This window comes from Bubalus bubalis, chromosome 5 (assembly GCF_019923935.1).
Source record: "Bubalus bubalis isolate 160015118507 breed Murrah chromosome 5, NDDB_SH_1, whole genome shotgun sequence".
In the NCBI taxonomy this organism is placed as follows: domain Eukaryota; kingdom Metazoa; phylum Chordata; class Mammalia; order Artiodactyla; family Bovidae; genus Bubalus; species Bubalus bubalis.
The window spans coordinates 92496314-92520886 of record NC_059161.1 but is presented as its reverse complement, the minus strand read 5'-3'; the positions used below and the strand labels follow the sequence as shown (position 1 = coordinate 92520886).

The 24573-nt window shown below is 41.7% G+C and overlaps 1 protein-coding gene across 33 annotated transcripts in view; it reads right to left on the bottom strand.

The window, feature by feature from the left end:
• DLG2 (discs large MAGUK scaffold protein 2) overlaps positions 1-24573 on the bottom strand; it is a 2352634-nt gene that overhangs the window by 258145 nt on the left and 2069916 nt on the right. The window contains exon 1 of one of the 33 annotated variants that reach the window (XM_045165957.1): positions 11313-13411. The exons of the other annotated variants lie outside the window; for them this stretch is intronic. Within the exon in view, the coding sequence (XP_045021892.1) occupies positions 11313-11349 (37 nt within the window). The 5' untranslated portion in view covers positions 11350-13411. Of the gene's footprint in view, positions 1-11312; positions 13412-24573 lie in introns of those variants that run through there. 33 annotated transcript variants of the gene reach the window in all.

The window sequence follows — 24573 nt, the reverse complement described above, 5'->3', positions numbered from 1 at the left end:
GATGTCTTTTAAGTAGGGCATTGCATGGATGATTCATCTCTATCAAAAGAATGTGGAGTAAGTAACATTGCCAGAGTGGACCTGAAAATGTACTATAGGTCATTGATGTGCTAGTGAGAACGTTTTTCTACAAAGGGTCACAGATCCAGAGCAACTTGATTCTTGAGCAATTTAACAAAACATAAATGGTTGCTGTTTAAGAACAAAACAAAAAATAACTGTATAAGCACTTAAAAGTGATTTAATAAAATGTGAAGAATAAAAAAAGAAAAGAAATCAGGAGAAGGAAAATTGATAGAGGAGGGACAAACATGTAAGCAGATGCCAGGGAAGTGGGGAGAAAGGATAAAGAAGGAATAAGAGAAGAACGTACAATGGGAAGACAGTTTATTGAAAGTTATCAAGATTTTTCATATCCATTATCTACTGTAATAATACTCTAATCCCATGTGATAGCTATTATACCCATTTCACAGATAAAGAAACTGATACTACTGGAGATAAAGTTCCCCAAATTACACTGATGGTAAGTGGTAGAACTGAAATTCAAACATTCAATTCACTTAACCTCCAGGAGGTACTGAAGTAATGTCAATCAGAAGCCAAAGCAAGTTACTGACTTCTCTAACATTTGTTTTCCCATTTATAAAATGAACTAGTACTTGTAAAGCTATTGGATACAGTCATTTTCTTAGGCTCCAAAATCACTGTGGAGTGACTGCAGCCACAAAATTAAAAGACACTTGCTCCTTGGAAGAAAAGCTATGACAAATCTAGACAGCATATTAAAAAGCAGATACATTACTTTGCTGATAAAGGTCCATATAGTCAAAGCTATGGTTTTTCCAGTAGTGTGTAAGGACAATGAGAGCTGGACAATAAAAAAGGCTGAGTGCTAAAGAACTGATGCCTTTGAACTGTGGTGTTGGAGAAGACTCTTGAGAGTTCCTTGGACTGCAAGGAGATCAACCCAGTCAATCCTCAAGGAAATCAACCCTGAATGTTCATTGGAAGGACTGATGCTGAAGCTGAAGCTCCAATACTTTGGCCACCTGGTGCGAAGAGCTGACTCACTGGAAAAGATGCCAGCAAAGATTGAAGGTGGGAGAAGGGGACGAGATGGTTGGATGGCATCACCGACTCAATGGACGTGAATTTGAGCAAAGTCTGGGAAATAGTGAAGGACAGGGAAGCCTGGCGTGCTGCAGGCCATGGGGGTCACAAAGAGTCAGACACAACTGAGTGACTGCACAAGCTTAATAAATAATAGCATCAACCCTTTGAAAAAGATTAGCTAACAGACTACTGATAACTACAATTCTAAAGCCTCCTTACTTCCAGGTTCAAGTTGAGGGACAAAAACTCTCAGGAATCCTTGGTGTTTTGGCAAAGAATCCTCTAAAAGGCACCAAATATTCCCTAGACCGAATCCATAATGTCACCTACGTATACATCCTTGTGCTTCTGTTCAGTTACATGTGACTCTGTGAAGAGACTGTAGCCCGCCGGGCTCCTTTGTCCATGGGATTGAACCTGCGTCTCCTGTATTGCAGGTGGATTCTTTACCCACTGATCCACTTGGGACATGAATTTGAGCAAACCTTGGGAGACAGTGGAGGACAGAGGAACCTGGCGTGCTTACGGTTCATGGGGTCTCAAAGAGTCGGACACAACTGAGCGACTGGCCAACATCAATTCCATGTTTCAAAGTATCACAGAATCAGTAAGTATTATGTCTATCAACAAAATCTAAAAACCATTCTCGGTAGTTTGAAAGGGAGTGTTTGTATTCAAAAAGCCTGGGAAGGAGCAGGAGTGTAATCCTTACAGTCCTGCACACTGTAATTCCTTACAGTGAAAGCAGCTAGTGAGACCTACATCTGAATTTTCAACCCCTAAACTAAGAATCTTCATCCCATCTTCTTGATGGTTGTCCCCTCTCCTCTCCATTCTTTTCACAGCAGAGATAAGAGATTTTTTTCCTAATGGCAATATTGATCCTGTCCCTTTCCTGCTTAAAACCATTTAACTGGCCCCACTGCTTTCAGACAAAAAATCAAACTCCAGTTGGGCATAAAGATCCTTGTGTGATCTGGGCCCTCCTTAGCAATCCAGGCTCCACCAGACACTGGTCTAAACGCCAACCTATTAAACTGCTTCACTTCCAAGGACAGGGGCGCCTTCATGCTGTCCTACTTTCCTCCTTAATGTTCTTCCTCCTTCCCACTCTTCAGGGCTAATTTCTCAGAATTTTACATCCTGGCTTTGATATTTTTTCTGCACGGAGCCTTCTATGATCCTCTTGTCAAGATGCATTAAAAGTTCCTACCTGGGCAGTGTCTAAGCCCCCCATGGCATTGCTTACATTGTGTTGCAGTTGGCCCGTAATTGGATTCTAAGCTCCATGAGGACAAAGACCATGTCTGATTTGTCCTCCAATGCCTAGGGCCATACACAGCACATAGCAAGTACTGAATAAAGATCTGCTGAATACATTTTAAAACTCCTATAAAAAAATCCTATTTTTCTGCATTCAAAGGCGGGAACACAGTTTTAGGGTATTATTTGCTTTTGGATTTTGCTTTCGTTAAATTTTAATTCCTGGTTGAAGAAAACTGTGCATCCATAAATCTATAGTCAGAGCCCCAAGCCACAGACAAGTAAAAAGAACAGTCATTAAAAGTGACCACAAAAAGTCAATAGCCTTGGCAGCAAGTTCTGGGGTCCTTGGAGGGGGTCTTATCCTCACCTCCTAGCCTTTCCTACCTAACCAGTGAAATTAATTCTAGTTGCTCTGTTTTTCATTTCTATAAGAACTTCAGGGTCCCTCAGTAAGTTTTGTATGGAGCTAGTGATAAAAATTGATTAATAGTTCAATGAGCATTGCTTTAAATGCACTATGGTTTTAACATGGAATCCATATAATACCCTTAAGGGTATGAAGACTTTCAAAATCCTTTCAATTTCTCATTAAAATGAATTCTAAAAAGAATTAGATTACTGGCATGGATTATACCCATTTTGCAGATAGAAATCAGAAGACAGAGAGGTCAGGGACAATTTTCTTTTGAGCACATAACAGAATGTTTTGAAACATGGGTGTTTTCTTTCATCCTTAATGCTTTATTGTGTTTGGGTTTTTTTTTTTTTTTTTTAATAAATCTTTCTTCTAGACTTTAAGCTCATTGCAGGCAGACGCTAGATCTTTACTTTTCTTTTTGTTTCTAGCTTAGGTTCTAGACTTGTGCAGCCATGTTAGCTGAAATGTTTGCCCAACTCTTAAAACTTCTCTGCTGTGTTCTTAAGCTTACTGTCAGGGAAGCATCTCTATCTTGTGATTTATTGGGGGAAAATCTCAGTTTCAAAAGAAACAAATATTTTCTGATTTCTTGCTTTTTACTTCAACAATAGAAGTTCAGTCACTCAGTTGTGTCCAACTCTTTGTGAACCCATGAATGGCAACATGCCAGGCTTCCCTGTCCTTCACTATCTCCCAGAGTTTGCTCAAACTCATATCTATTGAGCTAACCATAAAGGACCTACTTGAGTATATTTTTCAAATAAGTAACTCCTAGATATGAAGGCAGATATTTGCAAATCTCTCTGGAGATTAATGGGTTACTGCCATGTCTTAAAGGAAGAACAGTTAGAGAAAGGAGAGAAAGAACAGCAGCTGAAGGTTTTTAGGGGCTTAGTCACATGGTTCAACAGTAGCAAGGAAAAACAAAAATAAAAACAAAAGCAACTATTTAATTAGTACAGATGGAGAAAAACAGCCCATAAGCTAATTGATTATAGCTGTCATGACAGCTGATTACAGTGTCTGCCTGTAAAAATACAGGCCGCCCCCCAAAAAAAGTATACACACAAAAATGCATAGCTCTGGGACTTCCAGCTGGTCCAGTGGCTAAGACTCCATGTTCCCAATGCAGGAGGCCTGGGTTCGATCCCTGGTCGGGGAACTAAATCCCACATGCCTCAACTAAGACCTGGTGCAGCCAAAGAAATAAGTAAAATATTTTTAAAATGCACAGCTCTCTTTGGCTGCCTTTCATTGGTTCTTTGGTAAAATGCCTCTAAACAGATGATGCAATGGAATCCAGCCCTTCTTGGGTAATAAAGTGAACCCAATGATGTTACGGTGGGAGCTCTGGTCAGCTAAGCACAGAAATCTAGGCAGTCTTGCTGACTGTGGCTTAGACTGTCTTGGGAAGTAAGTGCTCCAGCAATTGGAATTCTGTGTATAAAGGCAGAACCTCTGGGACACTGTTTTTTCTCTTTTTAATATTTTTAGTTTATTTTTGGGATAATTCTTTTTTGTGCCCCCAGTGACTTACAAGAAATGACATTATTAGAGTTAACAATCCATTATCAAGTGAACCATCTGCATCCAGGTGTTTTTTTAGGACTGAAGATGATTTTCCCTCAAGCCTGCTCCCAATCCCCCTGGTGGCCCATTCTGCTCAATCAGTTGCATATGTGCATTCGGGCTCAGTCGTGTCTGACTCTGTGCACCCTCATGGACTGTAACCTACTAGGCTCCTCTGTCCATGGGATTCTCCAGGCAAGTGGATTGCGATTTCCTTCTCCAAGGGATCTTCCCAACCCAGGGATCGAAACAGCATCTCCTGTGTCTCCTTGCATTGGCAGGCAGATTTTTTTTTACCACTGAGCTACCTGGGAAGCCCGCTAAAGCAATTACAAACACAAACATGGCACATATCCTTGGGAAGAAAGTAGATCATAAACAGAAAATTACAATGCAAGATGCTGAATTCTTTGACAGTGTTCTCTGGGTCCAGAGAAAGTACACACGCTGCTGATGAGTAGTGAAGGATAGAGAAGTCTTCTCAGAGAAGGTCTAGAACTGGGCCTGTAAAGTCAGTGAGAGTTTGTCAAACATATACATGTGTAGAACACGTGGCATGGGATCTAAAAAAGATTAAATTTTCAAATAGAGAAATATTTTGTTATTTATGAAAGTTTTACTATTAACTGGGAGGCAGAGTGTTCTGGCGGGGAAATAACGCGCTTGAAGGTACTGAGAAACATCACATGCTGGAAACAAGGAACAGTTCTTTGTGGCTACAAGAGGAGAGGGCACTTCCCTGGCAGTCCAGAGGTTGAGACTTCATGCCTCAAGTACAGGAGGTGGGGATTCACTCCCTGGTCAGGAACTAAGATCGCACAAAATGTAAAAAAAAAAAAAAAAAGAAGAAGAAAGAGGAAGAGTAAGGGAGTAACAATGGAATTTTTGATTTAGCAAGATGACTTTGTTGGCAGAGTGGAGGGTAGATTGACAGGTTAAGAGAGGGAGACGGAATCAAGGAGACCAATTAGGCAGCTGTTATAAAAAGTTCAGTCAAGAGGAGTGGGACTGCTCTCTGATGACACAACACAAGTAAACGTTCCCCCCGCCCCCTGCGCAGGTAAGGAGAACGGGCAGCAGCCAGGTTCTCACACCGCAAGGCCAGCTGAGCCTCAGTCTGCCGACAAGTGAAGGTCACAGTCACGTGCAGGCACCTGCAACCAGGGCTGGCTGTGTTCTTAGACGCTAGTGCCTGTTGGCGCTAGAGCAGCAGTTCTCAGCTCTGCCTGCGCCTCACCTGGGAACCACTTTTATAATGCAGGTGCCTCGGCTCCACTCCAGACCGACTAAATCAGGATCCCTGGGCAGAGCTCCACTTGTTAAGTGCCCCACACGGCCAGAACTGAGACCCACGGCCCAGCAGTCAGGCACAACAGTGACTTTTCAAAAAGTCTCCAAGTGTGTGTGTCTGGCTGTGGGGACACACAGCAACCAGATGAGGATGCTGCCGCGCCAAGCTGCTCTTTCTAGGAGAGACGGACTGTCAGCAGATGAGCAAGTGAGGCCCTGCCACTATGTGACCTGAGTGACTCGCTCTTGAAAATGCCTCTGAACACACCCAAAGGAGGGATTCCAAAAGAATAGAGGGGACCAACTCCACAAAAGCAGAATATAATATAGATTCTCAATTACCCAATGGATGTCAATAAGGAGGCAAGAGAAAACAAAGATCTTAGCCTTGGTCCCTCATGAATGTGCTGGATAGCTTTCATAAAGTTCACCTGTATATTACACTCTGCAACCAGAACTCTGCACACTGAAGACAAGGCAATCTTAGTGAAAAGAATGACATCTGCAACTTCCCTGGTGGCACAAGGGCTAAGATTCCACACCTCCAATGCAGGGGGCCCGGGTTCGATTCCTGGTCAGAGAACTAGATCTAACATGCCACAACTGAAAGATGCCGCATGCCACAACTAAGACCCAGTGCTGCCAAACAAATAAATATTTAAAAAAGACAACATGTATTCAAATCATGTCTCAGTAATGAAAATCGTTTCTGTTTTCCAAGCTCTTACCCTACAAAAGATACTACTCTATGTACATTGCATTCCTTATCTTGTTCAAAACTCTTCAAAACCCTGAGAGATAATTCTTAGATTCCACAGATGTAGAAAGGAGATTCTGAGAATCTAAGTGACTTGCGAAAGCTTACCGAGCTAGAAGTGACAGATCCAGCCCTGAAACTGGCTCAGATCAAGCCTGTGCTGGTACCCACCACTCTTACTGCTTACAGGTCTCCAGGGTTCACAGCCCATTCTGGAATATAAACTCCTGGAGACCAAAGGCCAGGTAGAATTTAGGATTATCTTTGAGTCTCTCCCCTAGACATCCTCTACTTTTTTTTTAATTACTAGATTTTAGGACAGTAAGAGAATTGGATCAGGTAAGTTCTGTCAGTATAAGACCCCTCTCTCCCACTGCCCACTGGGTCTGAGCATCCTTCGTGGAGGCAGGATTTCAGAAGCTTCCCCTGCCAAGACCTGAGTCTGCTCTTAGGGGAGAAAATGATCAACACTTGGAGCCTGAGAGTCCTTTTTGAATTTAATGTATAAATCTATTGATTGTATTCGTTTATTGTAGAAGTGAAGCTAGGCATTCAGGGAATTTGTTTTCTTTTTGGCTGTGCCATGCAGCATGGCATGCAGGATCTTGGTTCTCCAGCCAGGAACTGAACCCATATCCCCTGCTGTGGAAGCAAGAAGTCTTAACCACTGAACTGCCTGGGAAGTCCCAATCAGGAAGAATTTTAATAAGTAACTGGGCCTTTAGCACATGAGACCCAAGAGTTAAATGACTTGTTCAAAGCTAGCTTGTAGTAGACATGTTTTTACCTACTATTTAGGGTTTCCCTGGTGGATAAGGCAGAAAAGAATCTGTCTGCAATGCAGGAGAACTGGGTTTGATACTTGGGTTGGGACAATCCCCTGAAAAAGGGAATGGCTACTGATTCCATTATTCTTGCTTGGGAAACTCCATAGACAGAGGAGCCTGGCAGGCTACAGTCCATTGGGTTGCAAAGACCAGCTAACACTTTGGGTATTTTATTATGTCCAGGAAGGAAGAGAAGAGAAATAGTTATGGGCAAGGCTAAAAGGACACTCAGACTGTAAAACTGAGATCAGTGTGAATGCATGAGTATGTTCATTCATTCAACAGATATTTATTATTAAGCAACTATCTATGGGCAGTTTTTTATTTGTGTGGTTCCAACAAATGGTTGGAATTATGGTTTTTCCATAGTTCAAGACTATGGTTTTTCCAGTGGTCAGGTATGGATGTGAGAGTTGGACTGTGAAGAAAGCTGAGCGCTGAAGAATTCATGCTTTTGAACTGTGGTGTTCGAGAAGACTCTTGAGAGTCCCTTGGACTGCAAGGAGATCCAACCAGTCCATTCTGAAGGAGATCAGCCCTGGGATTTCTTTGGAAGGACTGATGCTAAAGCTGAAACGCCAGTACTTTGGCCAGCTCATGCGAAAAGTTGACTCATTGGAAAAGACTCTGATGCTGGGAGGGATTGGCGGCAGGAGGAGAAGGGGACAACAGAGGATGAGGTGGCTGGATGGCATTACCGACTCAATGGACATGAGTTTGGGTGAACTCCAGGAGTTGGTGATGGACAGGGAGGCCTGGCATGCTGCAGTTCATGGGGTCGCAAAGAGTCAGACACGACTGAGCGACTCAACTGAACTGAACTGAACTGAACACGCATGAATTTCAATTACTATGGCTTAATTAAGGAACAGCAGTTCCCTAACAACAAGATTCAAATTTCAGTTACCACGGTATATTAACTGTGAGTAAGTAAACTATAAACTTGCTACTAGCTCTTTGGTCGACAGTCACTACATAATAACAGATGCACATTATGTTCCCCGAGACTTATCAGGTCAGTTCTTTCAAAGTCTGTTGGGAATGGGTCACTTCAGACCTATTGTTCAGTTCACATACAGACAGCAAAGCATGTAGTTGTTTTGCTTCCTCATCTCCTGGTGGTAGACCCACACAACGTTTTACAGAAATGGAGCCAGCGAAGACTGAAGTTCAGCAAAGAAACAAAAAGTGATAATGCTGTAAGTGAAATTCAAATGGAACAGTGGACTTTTAGAAGCCATAGCTGATCGTAGGAATATTGACACTGCCACCGTCTGAGAAAAACCAGATACGCAGTCAGGGGAACTTGACCAAAGGCAAACTTAGGAACATGAACGAAGAAAGTGGTTGGGATGAAAGGATGAAGATGTCCCAGAGGAAATAACACTGGCAAAAAACTGCACATTAAAAGAACTCTCAGAGATATTTCATAACATTGAAGTACAAGGGATAAAAGGTTGGAAGCTGATCCAAAGCTAGAAAGGACTGTGGCAGCTCACTAAGGCATAGAAAAGCTGCTTGCTCAGTATCGTAGCCAATGGTACTTGTTCCCCATTGATTATTAAGATGTCATCTCTATGATCTCTGCCTATGATGCAAAAGCGAAAACTGCCTCTATTATATACCAGGCATCAGAAAACACAGTCCCTGCCCTCTTGGTGGTCTTAACCAAACAAATTAATTCTGAAAACCTGTGATTAATTGTTCTGTTTAATGAGGGTGTTCGCTTAGCTCAGAGCACCCATTAGGGATTTAGAGAGAAATTGTGGGAAGCTACTTAGTAAGGGGGGGAGTTGAATATGGCAAGAATAAAATACAAAGGAAATGTTGGGAGTGGGTGCTCCCAGTCTGAAGATAATGCAAATCCCCTGGCCCAGCAAATCTACTTCCTGCCCAGAGGCCCAGTGAGGAGTGACTCTGGGCTGGTTTTTAAACTGGCTGCCAACAGCTCAAATATAATGTCAGATACATATTAACTGACAGCAGAATGCAGAGATACAGGTTAAGGTTCCTTCTCAAAAATAATCCAGAAACTGAAAATGCTACCAAGTGCCATTCTCAGCCAACCTGTGTGGGTAAATCTCTTAAAACCAGTGCAAAGTGTTTGGATGCAAATTTCCAAAGCTATGAACATGCAAAGTAGAATCTAAGGCTGCAAAAATACATTCTTCAGGAAATCAAGTCACAGGAATATATGAAATGATACATCTGGTTTTAGGCACTGGCTATGGTTTTTAAGTCCAAATGTATATTATGTTGGGTTGTTTTTTTCCCATCATAAAATGTATGAATTTTCAATGTATGGCCCCTACCAAGGAAGATGTAAGTCTATGTTATAGGCATGTGGATACTCCCAGGCACACAACTGGTAAGAGGTGGACGGCTCCTTAGGACTCATCTCATCCAGCCTCTGCAGTCAAATTTTTAAAAAATGAGGTCAATTTAGTCTTGGGTGTGTGTAAGCTCAATTACTTCAATCATGTCTGACTCTTTGTGACCCTATGGACCATAGCCCACCAGGCTCCTCTGTCCATGGGATGCTCCAGGCGAGAATACTGGAGTAGGTTGCCATTTCCTCCTCCAGCAGATCTTCCCTGACCCAGGGATGGAATCCCTCTTATGTCTCCTGCATTGGCAGGCAGGTTCTTTACTACTAGCGCCACCTGGGAATTTAGTCTAGGGAGGCCAGTTGTCTAGCTCCACAGTCAGATTTCTGCCTCATAATATCAACAGCCAACAACTACTGACTGCTGTGTGCCTGGAGAATTCCAGGGATGGGGGAGCCTGGTGGGCTGCCGTCTATGGGGTCGCACAGAGTCAGACACGACTGAAGCGACTTAGCAGCAGCAGCAGCAGTGTGCTAGGCATAGTGCTGAGGAGCTTGTTTATTTCATTTTTTGTTGTTGTTTGAATATAGTTGCTTTACAATGTTGTGTTAGTTTATGCTGTACAACAAGGTAAATCAGTCATATGAATGCATATATCCCCTCCTTCTTGAGCCTCCCTTCCAGCCTCCCCATTCCACATTTCTGGGTCATCACAGAGCACCGAGCTGAACTCTGCTGAGGGGCTGATACTGGCTTGGCCAAAAGGTTCATTCGGGTTTGTTTTGTTTTTTAAACTGAATAAACCTTTTGGCCAACCTGATATATGAAGCATTGGTTCTTTAAATCCTCACAGATCCATGAAATATTTGTTGTTAGTATTACCATTTTACAGATGTGGAAACAGGCATATGTTATTCAGTCAACTTCAGCAAACCATGAGGGAGCTGCGATCTGAAAGCAGGCAGAATGATCTGAGCTGACATTTTCAACTACTAAGTTAAGAGTGTTAATAAATGATTTTCTCTGGATGTTTAACCCCCTAAATAAGGTGATTATGGTCCCTGTCCTCTAGACCTATACAACTAATTTTTCAATCTTACAAAGTAAGTAATGTCATTCCCATTTTACAACTGAGAAAACTGAAGGCACAAAGTTCCCTGGTTTCCCAAGATTACATGGCTTAAAAGTGGGATTTCAGCCCCTAAGTCTCTTGTTTCTTTCAGACCTGTAAGCCCACCTCACTCCCCACATTAGAACCATTCTGTCTCTCACAGACTCTGGCTATTTGAACAGAACTTGCATGCATCACATATCTGATCTGAAATCAGTGTAGATCCAGGCATTTCTGGAACCCATTTAAGTCAGCCACAAGAATTTCACATTCCTAAATCTCTCTCTGGTACACAGTATCAACCATCAACTGCTCACATGAGGCAGATTTATTATGAAGAGGCCAGTGGTGAATCAAACTCATGGAGTGTGGTTCAGGGGCAGCACTGAGGCACAGGAAGAGAAAAATTCACTAATTCTTGTTCCCCGAGAACACAGACAGCAACAGACAAGAAAACAGAACAGCCTTAAGGAGATGCCTCCAAGCAGTGGGTGCTAAGAAAAGGCAGGCGTTGCAGTTCTAGGGAGGGAGAGGGGAGGGGCCTCTGCTGTCCTCTTTTCATAGCCCTGGCCATGATTCCCCACTGGTCTCTCAAGAGAAATGGGTCTGACAAAAGCCGCACGGTTCTCACCACAGCTCCTTAGCCAGTTTCCAGAGGTTTTCAGCATAGCAGGCAACTGCTCCCCAAAGTCAGCTCTGCTCCCCTCTTCCTGGCCGAGTCTATGGTGTATCAACTCCGCCCGTCAACACACACTCCTGACGCTCTTGAGTTGGGGCCAAATCCTCTGAGGAGTGAAGCAGGTGGGGCCGCCTGCTCAGGCTAGTGGCAGAGCTAGTTTGAGATGCTTTGCAACACAAAAGGGCCAATTTAAGAGACGGGATTACTTTCCCCATTCCACCCTTTTAAAAGCAGTTACAAATCATTTTCCAGATGTTGACTGTTTCACTCACCTCTCTCTCTCTTTTTTCTCTTCTCATCTAAAAAATGCCTTAGTGCTGGAAAGGTGGTGGACGTGGACGCCTGCCCAGGGAGTCTGCCGAGGGAGCCCGGAAGACTTCTTAACCCCCAGTCCCATCCCACAGTCCAGCTTGGCCGCTGGTATTTGAAATTCCAATACTGAAGTGCTAGTCGGTATCTTCTTTTAAAATGCAGAAGTGAGTAAACAAAGTTATTCACACTGTAGAGTTAATTCTTCAGCTGGCAGACTGGAATCTGCCGGCTCCCCCAGGCCAGGAAGTGCCTGCTTACATCAGCCTTTAGGCAGGAAGAGTATTCAAAAAGGGATGGTTTAGGGATGCAGAACTTCTAAGTTTATCTTTTTGTGTAGCAACTCCAAGTTGAGAAACTAGGTCCCCTCAGCCTGAAAGATCAACAACTCTTTGCATTTCTTTTAAACCTTGAAATCTTCTAATGTCAATGTAGTTTAAACTTATCCTGATATTCTGAGGATGAATAGTTAAAATTTGGAAATTAGAATGATTTTTATTTTCACCTAAAAGTATTTTCCAAATATGCTTAAGGACTCTTAATTTTCACATAGGCTGCAATTTTCTTTCTGTTTTGATCTGTACGATACATGCATATGAAGCTAAGGTGTAGATACTGCTATTCATGTATTGATTGACTGATCAGTTGCTAAGTAGAGCCTAGACATTTAAATTTCCTCTCTCAACTGCTGATCATCATTATAATTCAGCTTAGTATGGTACTGTTACTTTGCCCTATCTGTTGCTACTCAAATCAGATGTTATGGTCTCCATGGTAACCACCTACCCTTTATCCCTGTTACTTCGTTTATCAAACTAAGAGTGCACAGCCTCAGAAATCCTATGATTTTTTTTTTAACTCTAATAGAAATCAATCAAACTCACCTAAGATGGGGAGTCATTTCAGTGTAAATGTTTTATTTAAAAAATCAGTTGAAAACATGTTCAGAAACAAATTATCACTGGGAAACAGAACTAAGGGGTTGAATTGGCTCAACTGCTTGGAGATTTTTTTAAATGTTCAAAGTGGTTTTCATAAAATGGGATTATCATTGACACTTCGAACTGGTCTTGATGGAATGGCTGCCTTGATGGGCTTGAAAGTTGTAGGAATCCCGAGGTTTTAGGTTGGGTCATAAAATGAAACAACAAGGTCTCTTTAAAGCACACCTCTGGGTATAAAAGTATATTTTTCTTTATGGACTTCTCTCCCGCCCCACATGAAAATATTAGGATAAAAAGTAAAAAGAAGAAAAAACTACATGTATATTTATGGCAAGTCCCTTTGCTGTCTACCTGAAATTTTACAATACTGTTAATTGGCCACTCTGGAGGGAGAGCCCAGCAACCCACTCCAGTATTCTTGCCTGGAGAATCCCATGGACAGAGGAGCCTTGGGGGGCCACAATCCATCGGGTTGCAAATAGTCCAACACAGCTGGAGTGACTTAGCACAGTATGTATCCTCCAGTACAAAATAAGTTAATTTTAGAAAAAAATTTTCCTTAAAAGTGATACTTTTTTTAAAATTAGTATTGACTGTCAACCGTAGTTCTAGATGACAAAGGAATACACTGAAATCAGGTGAGTTCCTGAGGCTGCAGCTAGGAGTCCACACAGAGACAGATAATCAATGAAACCCCCAGAAGGATGGGGGCTGTATAATCACAGAACACGTCTCTATTAAGTACCATTCTTTGATCACCATTTCCAAGGCAGTCACTTGCAAGTGGAAGCTGATCACTTCCACTTGCAAAGGCAGTTATTACAAATCCTGTGAGAGACCACATCTGCCTAAAAGATAACAGTGCATTGAGGAGTTTTCACCAAGAATCCTCTTCCTCTTTCTCTCCAGGTATCCTAAAACATTGTCTGTTTTGGCTCCCAAAACAGACAGTAACTCCTACAGATGAAAAGTCTCTTCCTACCCACAAATGTCTACCTTGTCTAAGACAGGTGTTTTGCCTCTTCCCAATCACCAACATGGACAGGAGATAATTGCAAAATGACTCTCCCACCATTGCAAAATTATTATTTCTAATAGAGAGATTCTAGTCTGCAGGGACCAAGACTCTCCATTTCCTCTGCTCAGTAGGGTTGAGACTCCACTTTCAAATAAAAGTATATTTATTTGAGTATAACTGCTTTACAATGTTGAGTTAGTTTCTGCTGTAATGAGTGAATCAGCCATACATATACACATATCCCCTCCGGCTTTGACCTCCCTCCCAACCCCATCCCCATCCTACCCCTCTAGGTCACCACAGAGCACTGAACTGAGCTCTTTGTACTATAGAGCAGGTTCCTACTAACTATCTTACACATGGTTGTGTATGTATTGAATGAATTTATTCTTTTTAAAATTAATTATTTATTTTAATTGGAGGCTAATTACTTTACAATATCATTGTGGTTTTTGCCATACATGGACATGAATCAGCCATGGGTGTACATGTATCCCCCCATCCTGAACCCCACTCCCACCTCCCTCCCCACCCCATCCCTCTGGGTTGTCCCAGAGCACCAGCTTGGAGTGTTCTGCTTCACACATCGAACTTGTACTGGTCATCTGTTTTACATAGTAATATATATGTTTCAATGCTATTCTCTCAAATCATGCCACCCTGGCCTTCTCCCATATAGTCCAAAAGTCTGTTCTTTACATCTGTGTCTCTTTTGCTGTCTTGCATATAGGTTCATCATTACCATCTTTCTAAATTCTATATATATGCATTAAAATGAAGGGCAGGGAAGCCTGGTATGCTGCAGTCCATGGGGTTTCAAAGAGTCGGACACGACTGAGTGACTGAACTGAACTGAAATACTCTATTGGTGTTTCTCTCTCTGACTTACTTCACTCTGTACAATAGGCTCCAGTTTCATCCACGTCATTAGAACTGACTCAGATGGGTTCTTTTCATACCTGAGTAACTTTCCATTGTGTATATGTACGACAACTTCCTTATGCATTCATGTGCTGATGGACATCTAGGTTGCCGCCATGTCCTAGCTATTGTAAACAGTGCTGCAGTGAACACTGGGGTACATGTGTCTCTTTCAATTCTGGTTTCCTAGGTGTGTATGCCCAACAGTGGGATTGCTGGGTCATATGGCAGTTCTATTTCCAGTTTTTTAAGGCATCTCCACACTGTTCTCCATAGTGGCTGTACTAGTTTTGAATGAGTTTATTCTATAGCCTCTGCATAGACAATCTCACCCACCGTGATCAACAAATCTACTTATTCCCTGTTTGAGATTGTGTGGGGACCAATTTTGAGCATAATGCTCATTAATAGGCCACACAGGACCCTCCAAACAGACTTGAGGGACTCAAGGACCATCCTGAGTAGAGGCTACTGTCCCTATTGTTCTTAGCCATTAGCAGTGGTCCCTCCCCACTTCCATTCCCCACTTCCCAGGGCTCATCTGGTTTGCAGGGATGAGGTTTACAGCAAAACTAACACTACAGGATACATTTGTACTCTGAGCAAAGAAAACACTGACATCTGGAAGGCCTGGAATGCTCACTGTCACTTGCTGCCCTTTTTCCATCCGCTGGCTGCCTCGTCCTCCCTAAAAGCTCCCAAGATTTCTTTGTGGCTTTTCCAAAACTTCCAGCCTCCTCCTTGAGTCAAAAAGTCTTTCTAATTCTAGTATCTTCTATGCAAAAGAGAAAAAAAGGGTAAGGGGCACAGAATGCAAGACTATCAGATTCGAGATTTGATTTAAAGCTCAAGACTAGGGAGCCTGGAGACTTGATTCTAGTCTCACCCCAGCCAATTCCAATGGAATGCTTTTAGTCACATCACTTACACTTGGTCTTCTCATCTGTCAAAATGCATATTTAATGAGATCAAGCAAAAGGAAGTGCTCTGGAAAGTTAAAAATTTCATACCTATGTCAGATGCCACAAACCTATTACACAGTAGGTCTCATACTATAGTTTCGAGATTTCAGACACAATCATGGATTTCAGAGGACATTTTCCTTCATGTCATAACATGTTATAAACATCAGCCTCAAACCTTGATTCCTTATCTAATGAGATATGACTCAATCCCCGCAGTCCTACCTCCGAACCATCTCTCTGGAACGTCTGTGTGCCCCTCTTTGTTACCACTGTCATTGACATGAATGAGCTTCTCTCCAAACTGGTTCCCTCCCTCTCATCTTGCCTTCTGTCAATGAACTAGCCACACCAGCTGTCACAGAGCTCTTTCTAAAATGGTCAACCCCTGTCATCTCTCCTTCATTAAAGTCTTTTGCTTGGCACCTCATCCACTACAGCATAAAGCTCACATCTTAGTGAAGCAAGCCACTCCTTCCACAGACTTGCTCTCCTGAGAGCCTCTCTTTTCACTGTCTTCTTTCTGGGGAACTAGTGACTTTGCACAGACTTCCTTCCTTTTTGTCCACCGACTCCATTCATTCTTCTAACACACCTTCAAACACTGCCACCACTGGGAATCCTCCTGAACGTCACAGACTGAATTAATGACCACCCCGCTATTCTCACAGCACCTTCTACACACCTCTTATTCCAGTAGTTCTCACATGGGCCTGAAATATTTTGGGTCCTTGTTTTGCTGTAGGTATCACTATTAAGGGGCTTCCCAGGTGGCTCAGTGGTAAAGAATCTATCTGCCAATGCAGGAGATGTGGGATCAATCTCTGGGTTGGGAAGATCTCCTGGAGAAGGAAATGGCCAGCATTCTTGCCTGGGACATGCCATGTTCAGAGGGGTTTTTAGTCCACTGGGGCACAAAGACCCGGTCATGACTGAGTGACTGACCATGCACACACCGTTAAGACCCAGTGTAGCATTTCTAATGGCCTGGTTCTACTGAATCATGAAAGACTCAGCACAAATCCATGAACAACACATCTGACAGCTCTTGGGCAAGAAGCCATCCCTACCCTACTTTCGGTAATGACCTATGTCATAAAGGCAACACCCTTGGGTTAAGCCTGAATCACAGACTCCTCCTCCACAAACAGATTTAGTTTCTGGGAGCCTGTCTGGTTCCTCCACTTTAAAACTGAACTGAACGGGGACTTCAGGGCTTATATATCCATGATGGCAAAGTAGTACTACAGAGTTACTTTGCCCAGGTATAAATCAAGGTGAGTAGAACACTGTTGCCCTGATTTTGGTTCTTTCCTTCTACGATATAAGGATAACCGTTGTAACTTCTAGATAGGTAGCTAGCTGCCAGGTAACTATACTGTGAAGATCTCTGAATAAATTATTGGAGACAACGATAGGTTAGGAATATTTCCACCCAGGAGAGGGATGTATAAGCATATCTTTCTTGTGCATCAACTGCATAGCAGGCAAAGTTAGAAGGCTTGAATTCTCCTGAAGTTTTGGCCTAGTCCTGTTCACTGAATGCTGTAAAGGGTAAAATTAACAGTTAATTGGGGACTTCCTTGGTGGTTCAGTGGTTAGGAATCTGAGCTTTCACTGCAGGCACACGGAACTGAGATCCCACATGCCATGTGGGGTAGCAAAAACAAAAATATTCTGAAAGTGATTCTAAATACAAAGTCTGAAAGGGAAAGTCAAAGTCGCTCAGTCGTGTCCGACTCTTTGCGACCCCACGGTCCATGCAGTTCTCTAGGCCAGAATACTGGAATGGGTAGCCTTGCCCTTCTCCACGGGATCTTCCCAACCCAGATCGAACCAAGTCTTCCACATTGCAGGTGAATTCTTGACCAGCTGAGCCACAAGGGAAGGCAAAGTCTAATGCTGGGTAATTTCCATTCAAATCCAAAGCCAGAAAAGGAAAGGGGATCTTATTAGACATAAGTTTCATGGGGCATTTATGTGACAATTAATGAATCTACAACAAAGGTAGGTAGAGTTATCCAAAAATATATGTCAAACAATAACAACATCTGCATGGCACAGACAGCCCAAGCCTTCCTGAAAAAGAAACACCCCAGTCCTTCCCACACTAATCATGCTTCCTCGTACAGGAATTACTCTTCCTTAGCCCCAGAAGTTGGGCATGACAACCTGGGGCCTAGGGACAGTTTACACTTAGAAGGACTTGTCAAAATCGATTATATAGCACATCACTTTGCATTAAGTCCTTTAAACCAGCCCAACCAGTCTTCACAATTCTCTATGAGCTGAAAATTACAGGATCATCCTTCTTAATGATACTGATAAAGGAACTCAGCAAGAGTCAATTCTGTGGAGCTTGTGAGCCTTCATACTCCATTCTGGGCAAAGTAGAATCAGCAAACTTTATGTACCTTAATAACTGGGTGAATTATTTGCAGTGAAGCTAAGTTGCCCATTTCTACACAGATTCACTTACTGCTAAATGAACATATGAATATTTAAATATTTGTTGTTCAGTCACTAAGTCATTTCCAACTCTTTGCCACCCCATGGACTGTAGCCTGCCAGGCTTCCCTGTCCTTCATTATCTCCCAGAGCTTGCTCAGACTCATGTCCATTGACTTGGTGATGCCATCCAACTATCTCATCTTCTATTGTCCCCTTCTCCTATTGCCTTCAAACTTCCTCAGCATCATGGCCTTTTCCAATGAGATGGCTCTTTGTATCAGGTAGCCAAAGTATTGGAGCTTCAGCTTCAGCATCAGTCCTTCCAATGAATATTCAGGGTTGATTTCCTTTAGGATTGACTGATTTGATCTCCTTGCTGTGCAAGGGGCTCTCAAGAGTCTTCTCCAGCACCACAATTCAAAAGCATCGATTCTTTGGTACTCAGCCTTCTTTATGGTCCAATTCTCACATCTGTACGTGACTACTGGAAAAACCATAGCTTTGACAATACGGACCTTTGTCAGCAAAGTCTCTCCTTTTTAACATGCTGTCTAGGTTTGTCACTGCTTTCCTTCCAAGGAGCAAGCATCTTTTAATTTTATGTCTGCAGCCACTGTCTGCAGTGATTTTGGAGAAAATATAGTTTGTCACTGTTTCCATTTTTTCCTCCATCTATTTGCCATGAAGTGACACAACGAGATGCCATGATCTTAGTTTTCTGAATGTTGAGTTTTAAGCCGGCTTTTTCACTCTCTTCTTTCACTTTCATCAAGAGGCTCTTTAGTTCCTCTTCATTTTCTGCCATAAGGGTGGTGTCATCTGCATATCTGAGGTTATTGATATTTCTCCTGGCAATCTTGATTCCAGCTTGTGCTTCTTCCAGCCCAGCATTTCTCATGATGTACTCTGCAAAGAAGTTAAATAAGCAGGGTGACAACATATAGCCTTGACGTACTCCTTTCCCAATTTTGAACCAGTCGGTTATTCCATGTCCAGTTCTGTTTCTTCTTGACCTACATACAAGTTTCTCAGGAGGCAGGTAAAAGTGGTTTGGTATCCCCTTCTCTTTGAGAATTTTCCAGAGTTTGTTGTGATCCACACAGTCAAAGGCTTTATCATAGTCAATGAAGCAGAAGCAGATATTTTCCTGGAATTCCCTTGCTTTTCCTATGATCCAGTAGATGTGGGCAATTTGGTCTTTGGTTCCTCTGCCTTCTCTAAATCCAGCTTGTACATCTGGAAGTTTTCAGTTTATGTACTGTTGAAGCCTAGGTTGAAGGATTTTAAGTATTACCTAGGTAGCATGTGAAATGAGTGCAATTGTGCAGCCGTTTGAACATTCTTTGGCATTGCCTTTCTTTGGGATTGGAATGAAAACTGACCTTTTCCAATCCTGTGGCCACTGCCGAGTTTTCCAAATTTGCTAACATATTGACTGCAGGACTTTAACAGCATCATCTTTTAGGATTTTAAATAGATTTAAATATATCTTCATTAAAAAAAGAGAGCATGATACTTTATATCATTTATATATATAATGTCAGATCAGAAGCCATGCAACTTGTGTCTGAGAATTAAACTGCTTTTTAGAACGCCAAATAAAACAAAACAAACTTTTCTTAAATTGCAGAAATGACACAGATTCATTATAGAAAAAAGGAAGAGAAAAGATAGAACAAAATAGGTCAATCAAACTTATGGTTATTTCCTTCTATGAATGTTTTTCACGAAGTTGAGATCACACCGCACAAAAAAATTTGTGCCTTACTATTTCAAATGCTGTAAGTGCACACATTTTCCTGTGTTTTAATAGCTCCTTGTCCAGGGCATTTTAATGATTCTTTAAAACTTGACTGCGTAGGTATACTATAAATTACATAACATTGCCCCATTGTTGAAAATTTGTGATACAGTATTTCAAATTTTAAGATTGGATGTTTAAGCTATGATGTATATGATTTTCCCAAATAATTTAGATGACAAAACCTACTAATAAGGGTCAGAAACACCTAAATAATTTTTATTATATATAGGCTAGTGGTTATGAGTTAATTCTCTAGAGTTAGTATACTCAGTGGCTTGACAGTATGGTTCTGTCTCATCTGAGCGCCTCTCTGAGTTATATAATCTTCACAACATATGAAATTTTCTTATTCACTCAATGAAAATAAGAGTTATAGTTACTAGGTAATCACTAAATTAGTGTCATTAAAGTACTTAGTGCAGCGTTTGTCACACAATAGTCAGTAAATGTTAGCTATTTAAGAACAATTACTGCTGTTATTAGTATTTTTTATTTGAAATTATTGGCAGTCATTATTGTTGTTATTAGTAGTAACTTATTAATCATATGATTTTTCTGGACTGTAGCTCTATGGTCAGAGAGACCAAATGATATTTACTGATTAATTTAGACCTACCCAATTCTTTTAAAATACATCACTTAAGGAGAAAATAATTTTTCATTTTGGGATATGATTTCAGAAGGCAGCTATAGAAAGTTCTTTTCTGGTGAAGTCACCACTTAATTGAAACAGTCTGTCTCAGGAAAAGACCCTGATGCTGGGAACGACTGAAGGCAAAAGGAGAAGGGGGTAGCAAAGAATGAGATGGTTAGGTAACACCATTGACTCAATGGACATGAATTTGAGCAAACTCTGGGAGATAGTGAAAGGCAGAGGAGCCTGGAGGACTGCAGTCTATGGTGTTGCAAAGAGTCAGACATGATTAAGCGACTAAGCAACAACAACAATCTTAAGATTGGTAGAGAGCTAAGGAATAATTTTGTGTTACATCTCTCCTCTTAGTCCAACCAGATTATCAGGTGACTTTCAACTATTATTGAACGTCTCACCCACTGGGGAACTTCTTACCTACCAAGGTAGCTCTTACACTTAGAAAATTCATTTTATATTGAGCCAAAATATGTCTTGCTGTAGCTTCAATATATTAATAATAAGCCCACACAAATCACCGCCAATGAGCTTTAACATTGAGGTTTCAATACAGCGAATTGATGGGGGATCACAACTTCTAATGGATTTACTTCCGAGTTTAAAAGAGGCTGCTGAGAGTCCAAAGGCAGTAAAGTCGTTTCTCACGACTGGTGAGAAACTGAGAAGACTAATTTATTCATTTGGAGTAGGAAATGGTAACCCACTCCAGTATCCTTGCCAGGAGAATTCCATGGCCAGAGGAGCCTGGCAGGCTACAGTCCGTGGGGTCGCCAAGAGTCAGACATGACTGAGCGACTAATGCCACGCCACACCATGCATTCATTATCGTGTGTGCTTTTCTGCAAACTGAATCATCTAAAATAAAAGGAAAGCTTAATGATTTTTCTTGGGAAAAGTTTTTCTAAAGCTAGAATTCTAAAAAGGGCTTTTAAAAAGTTCATTTGGAAGCTCCTTGACAGTTTCATGTTTCATCTGGGGAGCAGAATGGGGGACAGGCGGCCTTGGGACAAGTTTTGGCGGAGTTGGTAAGCTTGCAGCTCACCTTCTGAGGGCATCTGCTTCTCTATAACTGAACCACTTTGTACAAGGAAGTGAATGCTTAACTATTAAGAAATTGACATCAAATGGCAACCTTGGTAAACAAGGGCCTATGTGAGTCACAAAATAGTATCTCTCGATACTGTTGATCGTTATCTCTACAGATTTGTTTTATAGCCATCAGGCATACATACCATATTCACATTATTAGAAAAGTAGAATTTCTCTGCATAAAGATAACCTGACTGGAGTTGCTATTATTTTTCTACTTGCCGTCTTTAGAACAGAAGCTGGTAAGTAGCTGGTACTCAATAAATACTCTGGCTGACTGGGTAACTATTCATTCCTGGGAGTCACAGATAAATGCCTAGTCCCTCCAACATCTGGTTACCCTGGGAGCTACTCAGACTTTGGGGACCTGCTGTTTACTCTCTCAGCTCCTTTCTCCCCTTCCACTGCCATCACTTCTTTCCTTCAGGCTAACTATCCAGTTTCCTTATCTCTTTCTTACAATTCACAGTTTCAGACCCAATCATCCAAGGAAATTCCAAATGTGCCTTTATTTGTTTGTTTTTAAAGAGAGAGGATCTCATTTCTGTGTCTCTAAGACAGAAGAATAAGAAGCTCCTACAATTCCTGTGGAGGTGAACTCATATCTGGACAGCATTCTGTAACAGTAGGAGTTTTCAAATTGCAAATCACAACCCTTCATGGAGTTGTGAAATCAACTTAATATATCATGATCAATATTTTTCTTTTAAAAAAGAGTAGATATATCAATGGCTTCCCTCACAGCTCAGTTGGTAAAGATCCGCCTGCAATGCAGGAGACCCTGGTTCGATTCCTGGGTTGGAAAGATCCACTGGAGAAGGGATAGGCTACCCACTCCAGTATTCTTGGGCTTCCCTCGTGGCTCAGCTGGTAAAGAATCTGCCTGCAATGCAGGAGAGCTGGGTTCAATTCCTGCACTGGGAAAATCCCCTGGAGAAAGGAAAGGCTACCTGCTCCAGTATTCTGGCCTGGGGAATCCCAGGGACTATATAGTCCATGGGGTCGCAAAGAGTCGGACACTACTGAGCAATTTTCACTTTCACACTTTCGGACATATCAAAGGGTATTGCACATAGTAAGAGTGTTGTTTCATAAAAATCTAAATTTCAGTTTTCTAACTGTGGGTACCTGTGTGTGGTTATGTATCTGTATTAATAGATTTATGTATATTTGTCATACACACACTTGTAGGGCATCCCAAGGGTGCACAGAATTTGGCCCAGGTATGGACCTCTAGTCCCCTGATTGTCCTGGTACTGTGGCGTAGGGCTCAAACTGCACCAATGTAAGGGGGTGACTTTGTATATGTGCATCCTGAGTTTTAAAGTAAAAGTAAAAAGTGTTAGTTGCTCAGTCGTGTCTGACTCTTAGCGACCCCAAATCTCCTCAAGGCCCACCAGGCTCCTCTGTCCATGGAGTTCTCCAGGCAAGAATACTGGAGTAGGTTGCCATTTCCTTCTCCAGGGGGTTTCTTATTGTGAACTGGGGCTTCAAAAGGGTTAGTGTTAGGATTAGGGTTAGGGTTAGGGCTATCAACATTGGTTGACTGGAGTTAGGAAGGAAAGATGAGGTCATAACAATTATGCCACATAAGTACTCTCTTTGGTTCACTTGCAATTTCGTATGTATTCATTTTCACATTCTACCAAGAGCTGCTGACCAGTAACTGCTGAGTGAATTATTAAGGACCATTAATTTAGTACTCAAATTAGTGCATTACGAGAGTTTATTAAGCACTTTAGTTTGGCATTCCTCCAGGAGGGCTAGCTGCCATGTGGTTATGTCATACAGCTCTACTGCAGAGGCAGAGATGGAAATTCTGAAATTGTAGGGCAAATTGCTTTTTTTGAAAAAGTCACTGCATCCTCAATGTTTTCTTGAGTATGTCATTATTGTGATTTAGTACTACTCTTGCTTTTAATTATATAGTTTTATCAGTATCTCTTCTATTTTCAATTTTGTTAACGCTTAGTGATAAAACATTTGCATTAAATGTATTTTGGTCTAATATTTCCCAATCCTTAGGCTGCAAGATACATGTATACTCAAAGATAAATCATCTTTAAACAGGGATAAACATATCCCCCTTGCTAAAGCATATGTAAACATAATCCTCCCCACTCCCACGATTTGTTTTTACAGTCACATTCTTCATCCCCCAGCAGCTTTGTTTACCACTGGAAATTGAGAGTGATTGGGACAAATGAGACATAGGTTGTTTTTGGACAAAGTGGACTGAAGTCTAAAAAAAAAAAATCTGAGATTCACTCATTTTACAGATGAAAAGACTGAGGCCCATGGATATGAATTGACTAATCAAGATTAGCAAAGGTACTTGGATAATAGCTCTGCTTTCCAGATTCTCTCTCACTGCCGTCAAATCGCTCAGACTCCAGATACAGCCCAGAACACAGAAGTCTGGAGCAGAAGTCTTCCAAGTATGTGCTTAGTCATTTGTTTTACTTACTATGAGGCTGAACAATATAAAACTACAGATTTGTTAAGTCAAAAGCCTTCAGATATTGGCACTTTCATATGGTTCATGCTAAAACAGTGTTATTTTAATAACTCCAGTCTCTGCCACTCTGAAATCCTGATTTTCACAGAAGGAGCAGCAGAGTGTATTTGTTAAGATCAAAGGCTTGAGGCAAACTGCTTAAGTTCAAGACTCAGATCTTCCACTGTTTGGCATGTGCCCTGAGCCAGATGACTTACATTTTCTGTCTCTCAGTGTGCTCAAAAAGGAACAGAATACTATATAATGCTAATGTTATTATTATTATTCCTAACACTCAACACACTCACTAGTTAGCCAAATGGTCTTACCAAGTTTGGCAGCTTTCTGCACCTGTTCTGAAAGGTGTTTTGTGACACAGAAGTCTTTTCTAGATACAGAAATTTTGGACCCTCTTTTTTGGTAAGACTGGCTATTTACTTGTCCAATTGGCATTTGACTTTACAGTTTTCAATGGTTCTCTCAAAGGTCCTATTTCTCTCTGCAGACAGCATGGGTTAGTCAGAAAGGCTGAAACATCCTAGCAACAGAAATCAACTGCATGTATG